We start from the raw sequence: 11,602 nt of genomic DNA on the forward strand, positions 1-11,602 counted from the left end.
TAGTCCATAGAGTTTAAAAGTAACACATCTGAATCCTTTAGGTGAGTCATACATTTTCTAGTTGGCCATACTGTCCCTTACCTCCCCAATCTGTTTGCTACATGGCAACTTCTCAGATTTATGCTACCAGCCTTCCATTCTCCAGTTTTTAATGAATGAAAATAAAGCAGGCTTTGAAATTACATATCACCTATAATCAGAGCTGCTCTTTGTGCCCATTATGCACTGTACAATACTAAGCTGTATCCTTCATAGTGTAACTTACTTACCGAGCCCCTTGGGACTGGGCAACGTACAACCTGCATTCTGTTTCTAGGAGCTTACGGAAGGGCATTCTCACAACAATTTTAAAAACTTTCTCAAGAGACCTCTCTTATTTTCACAACATCTACTAGGAAGGATCAAGATGGGTGTGATGTTTCTAGTTCATAGATGTGGTAGGAAGAACAGAGCTACTAAACCAGAAGTATGGCCCCAAATATCTTGAAATGCAGATTGGGACTGTGAAGAAGACAGACATCAGGTCCCTGCTTAGTACCCTGTCAAAGGCAAGATTAAGCTTCTGGATTTCCAGAGGCCTTCCCTAGATCAAAAACTAATAGAAATTACTACCTCAGCCCTGGCCAGTTTGACTCAGTGGACAGAGCATCGGCCTGGTGACTGAAGAGTCCCAGTTTGATTCCAGTCAAGGGCGTGTATATCAGTTGCAGGCTTGATCCCCAGCCCTGGTCAGGGTGAGTGTGGGAGGCAACCAATCGATGCGTCTCTCTCACATCGTTGTTTCTGTCTGTCTCTCCCTTCCACTCTCTCTAAAAATCAATGGAAAAATACCCTCGGGTGAGGATTAACAAAAAATAAAGAAATACTACCTCTACAACAAAACCATCCATGGAATTAGGCTAGGTAAACCCCTTACATGCACATAGAACTTGAATGTTAAATGTTTACAGAGTATGTTTATACACCCATCCTAACATTTGTTTATTAACAAATGGACAGGGATTACCATCCCCACTGTGGGATCTTCAGATGCCGAATTGGGGAGTACTGCCTCTAAAGAACTCCCTCCAAAGGTCTAAAAGGCAGTCTTACCAGTCTAAAGGAATTGTGGCAAAAGGCCACATCTGAAGTGATGTGTATAAAATCCAGGGAGACAGTGATAGCCACTCAGCAGCTATCAGTTACAGTTTCAAGATACTGGCTAAACATATACTCGCACATGCACGCACACACACAACACATACACACAGTTTCTAATGCACAAACCAGTGGAAAGTTTTCAGACTGACAAACTTGTCACTGGAAACGGAATATGCAAAAATAAAGAGCAAAACAAACCCAAGTCCAACCACCTCGTTAATAGCTGAGGTCTTTATTTCAATTTGTATATACAGTAAAAGTGCTGCTGAGAATCTGCAGCAACCAGACAAAACATAAATGTAATTCTCTCTCAACAATTAGCAGCTTAAGATCTATCAACTACAGTGTTAACGTTCACACGTTCACAAGTGTCATTTCTGTACTTTTCAATTCGTGCGAGTTTTTATTCTTACACACTTTGATAAAACACACTTACAGTCTAGTAGTCAGTCCTACTGGGGATATCACTTAGCATACATAACACACAGATAGAAATGTTAACTCTTAGAGCCACATTCAAAATCCCCAGTCTCATTTAGGGGTGGGAACCATAATTTTGCCTTTGTGAATTTGTTGACTATAATATTTGGTTTTGTTTTGGATGCATATTTTCCAAAGCTGATAGGCAGCTCTGTACTGGAACTCAGCATTTCATCTGACTGTACCTCAAAGGAATATGAAATTAGAAACAAAACCAAATGTAGTGAAAGACACATGAAAATATGCTCATTATTAAGACATGACTAGCAAGGAAGGCTTCATCTCAGTATTTTCCTTGGTATCAGATTTTTACGTCAATTGGGTGGAAGGGGTACAAGGGAGAGAAAGGGTTCCAGTCAAGGTGAAGTGTAAAATTTAACCTACTTTTGCTTAAGGAGCCACTGGAATAGAAAGCCTTCCTTGCTAGGATGTACTGAGTATATACCAAGAAATTGAAATTGGAGCAGACATGTCCTTCAATTATCATTAAAAAATGTAAAATATTAGTCATTCTATAACCTGAACAGTGTCACCCAGGCTACCACAGCTAGCCTCAGGCACCACCACTAACAAGTAATCCAGGAATGCTTCATTTCAAAGGGAATGCATGTAGTCTTTATAAGAGAAGAAGCATTAAAATGATGGGAATTTTCCACCTACAGAACAATCGTTAAATTATTAGAGCAAGGTTATAGAAGAGCTTTGAACAGACAGGAGAATCCAAACAGTCACAATGCAAAGAAACTCAAAGGTAATAGGTATGGGCAGCAGAAAATGGGGAAAGGCATCAAACCATATTCAGTTACAAATAGCATTAAATGCAGACAACTGTTGGGCGTGCTGAACACTCAAGAAACAAGAGAGCTAAAAGGCCATTACTGTGCCTGACCCAGCCTGAACGTCCTTCCTAAGACAGTTTGAGAGAAGAGAATGGAAAGTTAGCACAGGCATGTTTGGCTGGGAGATCAGGGGGCTTTCCAGAGGCAACAACATTCCTTTGATAGAAACCATCCCAAGGCATAAGGAATAATTGAAATTCATCTATCACAGTGACTTCCAGTGCCCACAAAACTTAGTATCCTCTACACAGTTTAGGGGATGCAAAGGTTCCATCTTAGAAAAACTGGAGAACTGTGGCTCTCTATTCTGAGCCGTAGCTAAAACAGAAAGAACAAACTGTGCTAGTTCAACAAGGTCATGGTATCCTTTGGCACTCCGGTCTAACATCACTGCAATATTTTTAGACAAAGTTAACATTTTAAATACATAGGCTTGGGAACAATTTGTTTTTGGCCTGAACATGAATTGGTTCCAATTATTTTTTAAAAGAAAAATCTCCCTTGAGATTAAAAAAAAAAAATCCACCCTGGTCCCTGCTCTGGGCACTAATTTTGAGAGGTCAACAGAGCTAACAGGTATGCTACAATCATCTGGGGATAGAATGAAGACTGGGGTACCTGAGTTAAAATATCAAAATGATTATGGTAACAACATGCTGACTCTGAGAAGGCCAGCCTGCCAAAGCCACCAGAGGCTGGAGCTGTCATGTAAACCATGCTGTCAGACAGACAAGGCAATGCTAGTCTAGTTTCAAAGGAATTCCCCGGGACAGGGGCAAACAGGCAAAGCATGGTTTGGGGCACATCATGTGTCCCTTGCTCATTACTTGGTTGCACAGAGCTGAGGCTAAGAGGAGCAACATTTTGTGACTTAATGCTGCAAATATGAAAAGATTAGCCAAAGTTTCTAGATAAACTCTAAAAGCCCAAGTTCCACCAAGATGATGGAACTGGTTATAGGAAGGGGAAGAAGACTCAGTCCATTTTTCTAAACTGTCTATAAAAGTCCACTGAGCATAATAATGTTAATGTCAGTCTATATGAAAAGGAAGCCGACAACACTTTACACCCCAAACTTGGGTCCTTCTAACCTGATATCTCCTTCTCTGCTCTTTAGGGAGAATCACCTTCAGTCAATTCTCTCAGGCAGACAAAATAAAGCTTTGAAATTAAGGATGTGGGGGCCAAAATGCAGACACAAGATTCATAATCACTTTGGTTTCAGTAATTAGGAGGTGTTAAAAAATAAATTAAGGAAACACAAGGAATTATTTATGACTCTCATAGTCTCATTTTTTTCCTAAAGACAGCTCAGCACATAGTCACTGAGTGAACATTTCTTGGGGCAAAAAAATCTCTATCCTATCATGCTGGTTTGTGGAAACAGCTTCTCCCTGCACGCCCCTTTCCTCTCCAACCAAACCAAGCCCATGAAGTGGTGGTGGTGGGGGGGCAGCAAACACCAAAAAGCAGCAGCAGCAGCCAGACAAAGGAGTTTACGCTGCATCATAAAACAAGGGCATCAGAGGGCAGCATTTATAGCAAGTCTTCCTTTACTCAAACTGTTTCAAGATAAGAGGGAGCAGCACACTTATATATCCACACATTTCTTCATTTAAAAACATCACTTCTTTATTTCAAAGGAAAAGTAAAAGACCCTCCCAACCCTTTCAAAAAGCAAAACAAAAAACACAAACCACCCAATAATAATAACAATAAAAAATCCTATTAGAAACCATAAGGAAGCACTGAGAGTTTGAGTATTACATTCTTCAAGTATGCTGTTTGTATTTTTTTTTTTAATTGATGACTACACACGTTTTTAAAAAAAACCTTAAAAGTGCGGCCATGGGATTTTGCTTAAAATTAAGTATTTGGAAGAAAGTGAGGGAGAGGTGTTGAGCCCAGACAAGGCAGGGTGTTAGGTTTAACTGGTTTCCCTAATCAGGTTTTTGCATCTTTTTAGTGGGTTTTAGTGCAGTTTTTCAAGCCACATTTTAGATGCCCTTCAGTGTGCTCCAGATTGTTGGTTCATGTTAAAGGACTGTTTAAGATTTGCATCCCAAGGAAAATCATGCTACATAAAAATGATCCAAGAATTTTGCCCAAAAAACTTCTTGGATAAAATCTAAAAAATACTATTGCAATTGTGTCTCTTGAAGGAAAAAACATTATTCTAAATGTAAACAGATTCACTCAACTCTTTTGTTGTAGAAAACTTCAGAGAAGGTAAGTTGCTGTCTAATTCTTTGCTGCATGCACTCGCCAGAGGGTAGGGGAGCACTGCCTTCTTTTGCCAGCATCATCTGGGGGATGAGAAGAACCGTTCCACATAGCTGAAGAGGGCATCCCAGTGCTTCCAGAGAAAGGCAATGAAAACCACAAGAAATAAAGTGCTGAACGTCCTGTTGCGAGTCTTCATAAGAGGAACCACGCAGTTGGCTACGGTGGAGACAAAGACCAAAAGAACTGCCATGACAGCCAGAAGAATGTTGATGAGTTTGCCCAGAAGGTTCCGGGCAGTGGCATTCTCCAGCCCTTCCAGCTGCACCACCTGCTGCTGCTGCTGCTGTAGCTCCATCTTGGAGATGCGGGTCTGGCACGCCTCCAGGGCCTCCTGTGGGCCAGAACAGGGAATAGTTAAACCTTTTGCTCACAAGTAATCTGAGAAGCTGATTTTGCCCCTGAGGCAAGCCAGATGCATCTTGAGCTATGCCAATGATTTTAAATATACTAGAGCAGCTGTGGGCAAACTACGGCCTGCGGGCCGGATCCGGCCAGTTTGAAATGAATAAAACTAAAAAAAAAAAAAAAAAAAAAAAAAGACCGTACCCTTTTATGTAATGATGTTTACTTTGAATTTATATTAGTTCACACAAACCCTCCATCCAAGCTTTTGTTCCGGCCCTCCGGTCCAGTAGGGACCCATTGTGGCCCTCGAGTCAAAAAGTTTGCCCACCCCTGTACTAGAGAGTGACCACAGCATCATGGTGAAATGGGAAGACTCCTTTGTTTCTCCCCTTAAAGTAGGAAAAGAGAGGAAAAAAGGAACAGACAGCCTATTCAAACAAATAATGACAACTTCCCAAAAAGAAAGTTAAACAAGGAAATATCGATCTTAAATGACATTACAGCTCTGGCCAGTTGCTCAGTGGTTAGAGCAGGGGTGGGCAAACTTTTTGACTCGAGGGCCACAATGGGTTCTTAAACTGGACCAGAGGGCCGGAACAAAAGCATGGATGGAGTGTTTGTGTGAACCAATATAAATTCAAAGTAAACATCATTACATAAAAGGGTACGGTCTTTTTTTTTTTTAGTTTTATTCATTTCAAACAGGCCGGATCCGGCCGGCGGGCCGTAGTTTGCCCACAGCTGGGTTAGAGCATTGGCCCAAGGACCAAACCAAGGGGCCACAGGTTCAATTCCTGGGCAAGGACATGTGCCTCAGTTGCAGGTTCCCAGCACCTGCAGGGACAGGCGTGGAGGCAACCAACTGATGTGTCTCTCTCACATGGATTTTTTTTCTTTCTCTCTCCCCCTTCTTCCTCCCTACCACTCTCTCTAGAAATCAATGGCAAAAATATCCTGTGGGGGAGGATTAAAAAAAAAGGACACATTAGAGCAAAGAACATATTTGATATTTATTGAACTTTCCATCCCCAAAATAACAAAAATATACATTCTTTTCAAGTGCACACGAAACATTCTCAAGGATAGACCATGTTGTAGCACAAAACCAGTCTCAATAAATTTGAGAAGACAGAAATCATACCAAAGCATATTATCTGATCAAAATGGTATAAAACGACAAGAAGAAAGCTGACAAAAACATGAATATGTGAAGATAAAACAACATGCTGCTGAACAACTACTGGGTCAAAGAAGAAATAAATAAAGTAAAAGATCAAAAGATACAGAGAGACAAATAAAAATAAAAATACGACATACCAAAATTTTGGGGATGCAACAAAAATGGTACAAAAAGGTTTACAGCATTACATGCCTATCTCAAGAAATAAGAAAACTCTCAAATAAACCACCTAACATTATACATTAAAGAACTATAAAAAGAACAAAGGAATTCCAAAGTCAGTAGAAGAAAGTAATAAAAATTAGAGTGGAAATAAATGAAATAGAGAACAAAAGAATAATAGAAAAAAATAATGAAGCAAAGAGCTAGTTCTTTGAAAAGAAATAAAATTGACAAATCTCTGGCTAGACTTGCTAAGGAAAAAAGAGAAAAGACTCAAATAAAATAAAAAATGAAAGAGAAGTTACAATGAACATCAGAGAAATGCAAAGGATTATACAAAAATACCATGAAAGGCTTTATGCCACCAAATTTGATAACCTAGAAAAAATAGACAAATTCTTAGAAATATGTTAACCTTCCTAGACTGAGAAATGAAAAATTGGAAAACCTATATAGTCCGATCACTAGTAAGGAAATTGAAACTGTCATAAAAAAAACTCTCAAAAAACAAAAGTCCAAGACCAGATGGCTTCACAAGTGAATTCCACCAAACATTCAAAGAAGGTTTAATACCTATCATTCTCCTGCTCTTCAAAAAAAACTGAAAGGAAGTAATACTTCCTGACTAATTTCACAAGGCTAACATTATCCTGATACCAAAACCTGGTAAGAACAACACAAAAAAGAAAATTATAGGCCAATATCTTTGATGAACATAGATGCAAAACCCCTAAACAAAATATTGGCAAACTGAATACAGGGTACATTAAAAAGATAAAACATCATCATCAAGTGGGGTTCATTCCAGGGATGCAAGGATGGTTCAATGCATGCGAATTGGTCAATACACGACATTAACAAATAAAAGATAAGAATCATATAATCATATCAATAGATGTAGAAAAAGTTGTATCTGATAAGATACAACATCCACTTATGGTAAAACACTTACTATAACCGGTTTAGAAGAAAAGTACCTTAACACAACAAAGGCCATATATAACAAACTCTCAGCTAACATCATACTAAATGGTAAAAAACTTTTTCTCTAAGATCAGGAACAAGACAAGGATGCCCATTCTCACCACTGCTATTCAATAAAGTACTGGAAGTCTTGGCCAGAGCAATTAGGCAAGAGAAAAAAGAAAAGGCATCTAAATTTGGAATGAAGAAGTAAAACTATCATTATTTGCAGATGACATGATTCTCTATATAGAAAATCCTAAAGACTCCATGAAAAAACTATTAGAAACAATAAATACAGTAAAGTTAAAGGATACAAAATCAACATAAAAAAATCTGCTGCACTCCTATATACTAACAAAGTATCAGAAAGCGAGATGAAGAAAAAAATTCATTTACAATTGCAACAAAAAGGATAAAATACTTAGGAATAAACTTAACAAAAGAAGTGAAGGACCTGTACATTGAAAACTACAACACAGTAGTTTATGTTTATGCAATATATGTTTAATGCAACCCCTATCAAAATCCCAGTAGCATTTCTCTTAGAAATAGAATTTTTAAACCCCTCAAATTTGTATGGAACCACAAAAGATCCCAAATAACCAAAGCAATCCTGGGGAAAAAAAAAAAAGAACAAAGCTATAGGTATCACAATCCCTGGCTCAAATTATACTACAAAACTATAGTAATCAAAACAATAAGGTATTGGCAGAGAAATGGACAAATGGAATACAGAACTGAGAGCCTAGAGATAAACCCACACATATATGGGCAACTACTTTTCAAAGGAGCCAAAAATATACAATGGAGAAAGGAAAGTCTTTAATAAATAGTGTTGGGGAAACTGAAAAGAATGAAACTAGACCAGGGTGGGCAAACTTTTTGACTCGAGGGCCACAGTGGGTTCTTAAACTGGACCGGAGGGCCAGAACAAAAGCATGGATGGAGAGTTTGTGTGAACTAATATAAATTCAAAGTAAACATCATTACATAAAAGGGTACGGTCGTTTTTTTTAATAGTTTTATTCATTTCAAGCGGGCCGTAGTTTGCCCACGGCTGAACTAGACTATCTGACACCACACACAAAAATGAACTCAAAAGTAGTTTAAAGGCTTGAATATAAGACCAGAAACAATAAGATAGATAGAAGAAAACATAGTCACCAAACTTCAGGATGGGTATTTGTGACACCAAAGGCAAGGGAAGTAAAAGCAAAAATAAATGAATAGGACTACATCAAACCAAAAGCTTCTGCACAGCAAAAGGAACAATTAACAAAACAAAAAAGCAACCAACCAAATTCCAGAAGGTATTTGCAAATGTTACCTACCAAAAGGGGATAAAATCCAAAATATACAAAGAACAACTCAACAAGAAAAAAACCCAAACAATCCAATTAAAAAATGGGCAGAGGACCTGAATAGACATTTTCCAAGGAAAACATACAGATGACCAACAGATATATGAAAAAATGCTCAACATCACTAGCTATAAGGAAAATGCAAACCAGAACTACAATGAAGTAGTTGGAATGGCTATTATCAATAAGATAAAAAATAAATATTGCACAGGATGTGGAGGAAAGAGAACTCTCATATACTGCTGGTCGAAATATAAACTGGTGCAGCCACTATGGAATACAGCACGGAGGTTCCTCAAAAAATTAAGGATTAGAGCTACCATATAACCCATCAATCCCTCTTCTGGGTATCTACCTGAAAATTCTGAAAACATTTATTTGTAAAGATATACAGACATCTATGTTCACTGCAACATTACTTACAATGGCCAAAGCATGCAAATAACACAAGTATCTGATAGATGGTTGCATAAAGAAGATGTAGTATGTATATACACACAATGGAATACTACTACTTAGCTATAAAAAGATGAAATATTGCCCTAGCCGGTTTGGCTGAGGATAGAGAGTCGGCCTGCAGACTGAAGGGTCAGGTGTTCAAATCTGTTCAAGGGCATGTACTTCGGTTGCAGGCTTGAGCCCCAGGCCCTGGTCAGGATGCGTGCAGGAGGCAACCAATCCATGTGTCTCTCTCACAATGTTTCTTACTCTCTGACTCTCCCCCTCTCTTCCTCTCTCTAAAACTCAATGGAAAAATATCTTTGGGTGAGAATCAATCAACAAATGATGAAATATTGCCATTCATGACAAGATGGATGGATTTTGAAAGTCTTATGCTAAGTAAAATAAGTCAGACAGAAAAAAATAAGAAACCATATCATTTCGTTCATATGTGGGATATAAAACAAAAAGCAAACAAACAAAAAGCAAACCAAAACAAACAAACCCACAGATACAGACAACAAAATGGTGGTTACCAGGGAAGAAGGGGGTAGGGGGAGGACAAAGAGGGTAAAGGGGATTAAATACAAGGTGACAAAAGGAGTCTAGACCAGTGGTTGGCAAACTCATTAGTCAACAGAGCCAAATATCAACAGTACAACGACTGAAATTTCTTTTGAGAGCCAAATTTTTTAAACTTAAACTATATAGGTAGGTACATTGTTATTAACTTAATTAGGGTACTCCTAAGCTGGTCTTTGCAAAAAACATCCTCAATCTGAGGGGTCGACCTCAGCGAACGTACCCCCACTTCTTCTAATGCCACTTCTTCAAAATAGACTCGCCCACGCCGAAAACCAACTTCTGCGCATGGGCCACGAAGTTTCAAGCACACTGTACGCGCTTGTCCGTGTGTGGTATTTTGTGGAAGAGCCACACTCCAGGGGCCAAAGAGCCGCATGTGGCTCGTGAGCCGCACTTTGCTGACCACGGGCCTAAGCAACCAGAAGATAGAAATGATACACATGAGTGGAGTTTGCAGGACTGCAAGTTGCTCGTTGGGAGTCAGTGAATAAGTGGTGAGTGACTGTGAAGGCCTAGGTGTGGGCAAACTTTTTGACTCGAGGGCCACAATGGGTTCTTAAACTAGACCGGAGGGCTGGGACAAAAGCATGGATGGAGTGTTTGTCGGAACTAATATAAATTCAAAGTAAACATCATTACATAAAAGGGTAGGGTCTTTTTTTCAATAGTTTTATTCATTTCAAACAGGCCGGATCCGGCCCGCGGGCCGTAGTTTGCCCACAGCTGGTGTAGACTAATATTCACCTAAACTGTCCTCCACTGCACTCCTGTGGGATGGCTCACAAGAAGCAGTGGGTATAATTAGATTTGGTTGAACATTTTATGGACAAGATCTCAAATATATAATGTTTCTTTTTTTATAATTTTCTTTTTCATTTAAAAATTATTAATTTAAGTTGCACAAGACACACCTACTTGTTCACCATAAAAAATTTCAAATAGGCCGAAACTGGTTTGGCTCTGTGGATAGAGCGTCGGCCTGCGGACTGAAAGGTCCCAGGTTCGATTCTGGTCAAGGGCATGTACCTGGGTGGCGGGCACATCCCCAGTGGGGAGTGTGCAGGAGGCAGCTGATTGATGTTTCTCTCTCATCGATGTTTCTAACTCTCTATCCCTCTCCCTTCCTCTCTGTAAAAAATCAATAAAATATATTTTAAAAAAAATTTCAAATAGGACACATACTTTCTCTTGATATTTCCTCAATTCCTGCCCCTGCTCTTGAAGTAATACTGCAGTTTGGTTTGTTTTCATCCTTTCACCTATATTTTAAGTGTATACAAATATGTGCCTAGGGAAATATATGGAATCATTTTTTAAAAATATATGTTATTAATTTTTTACAGAGAGGAAGGGAGAGAGATAGAGAGTTAGAAACATCGATGAGAGAGAAACATCGATTAGCTGCCTCCTGCACACTCCCCACTGGGGATGTGCCCGCCACCCTGGTACATGCCCTTGACCGGAATCGAACCTGGGACCTTTCAGTCCGCAGGCCGACACTCTATCCACTGAGCCAAACCGGTTTCGGCTGGAATCATTTTTTTATTTTCTATCATAATACAGAACTGGTCCACATTTGCCTCTTTCACTCAACAGTGAGTCTTGGTGCTCTCTCTCCGTCAATGATAGAGATCCACCTCATTCTTTTTAACTGATGCAGGTAATTTTATAGCAGGGGTCCTCAAACTTTTTAAACAGGGGACCAGTTTACTGTCCCTCAGACCGTTGGAGGGCCGGACTATAGTTTTAAAAAAAAACTATGAACAGCCGAAACCGGTGTGGCTCAGTGGAGAGAGCGTCGGCCTGCGGACTGAGAA

At 39.3% G+C, this 11,602-nt stretch overlaps 1 protein-coding gene across 8 annotated transcripts in view; it reads right to left on the reverse strand.

Annotated features, from left to right (window-relative positions):
• Positions 1-4,353: 4,353 nt before the first annotated feature.
• The window catches only part of TMCC1 (transmembrane and coiled-coil domain family 1), a 172,535-nt gene continuing 165,286 nt past the window's right edge, over positions 4,354-11,602 (reverse strand). For 7 of the 8 annotated variants that reach the window (XM_015560395.1, XM_006758302.2, XM_015560394.1 and 4 more), the window contains one exon: positions 4,354-5,076. In XM_015560395.1, coding sequence (XP_015415881.1) covers positions 4,762-5,076 — 315 coding nt within the window. In that variant the 3' untranslated portion in view covers positions 4,354-4,761. The remainder of the gene's footprint in view (positions 5,077-11,602) is intronic. The other variant, XM_015560393.1, reaches the window with a different exon arrangement.

The sequence above is a fragment of the Myotis davidii genome, unplaced genomic scaffold (genome assembly GCF_000327345.1).
Source record: "Myotis davidii unplaced genomic scaffold, ASM32734v1 scaffold73, whole genome shotgun sequence".
Classification (NCBI taxonomy): Eukaryota; Metazoa; Chordata; class Mammalia; order Chiroptera; family Vespertilionidae; genus Myotis; species Myotis davidii.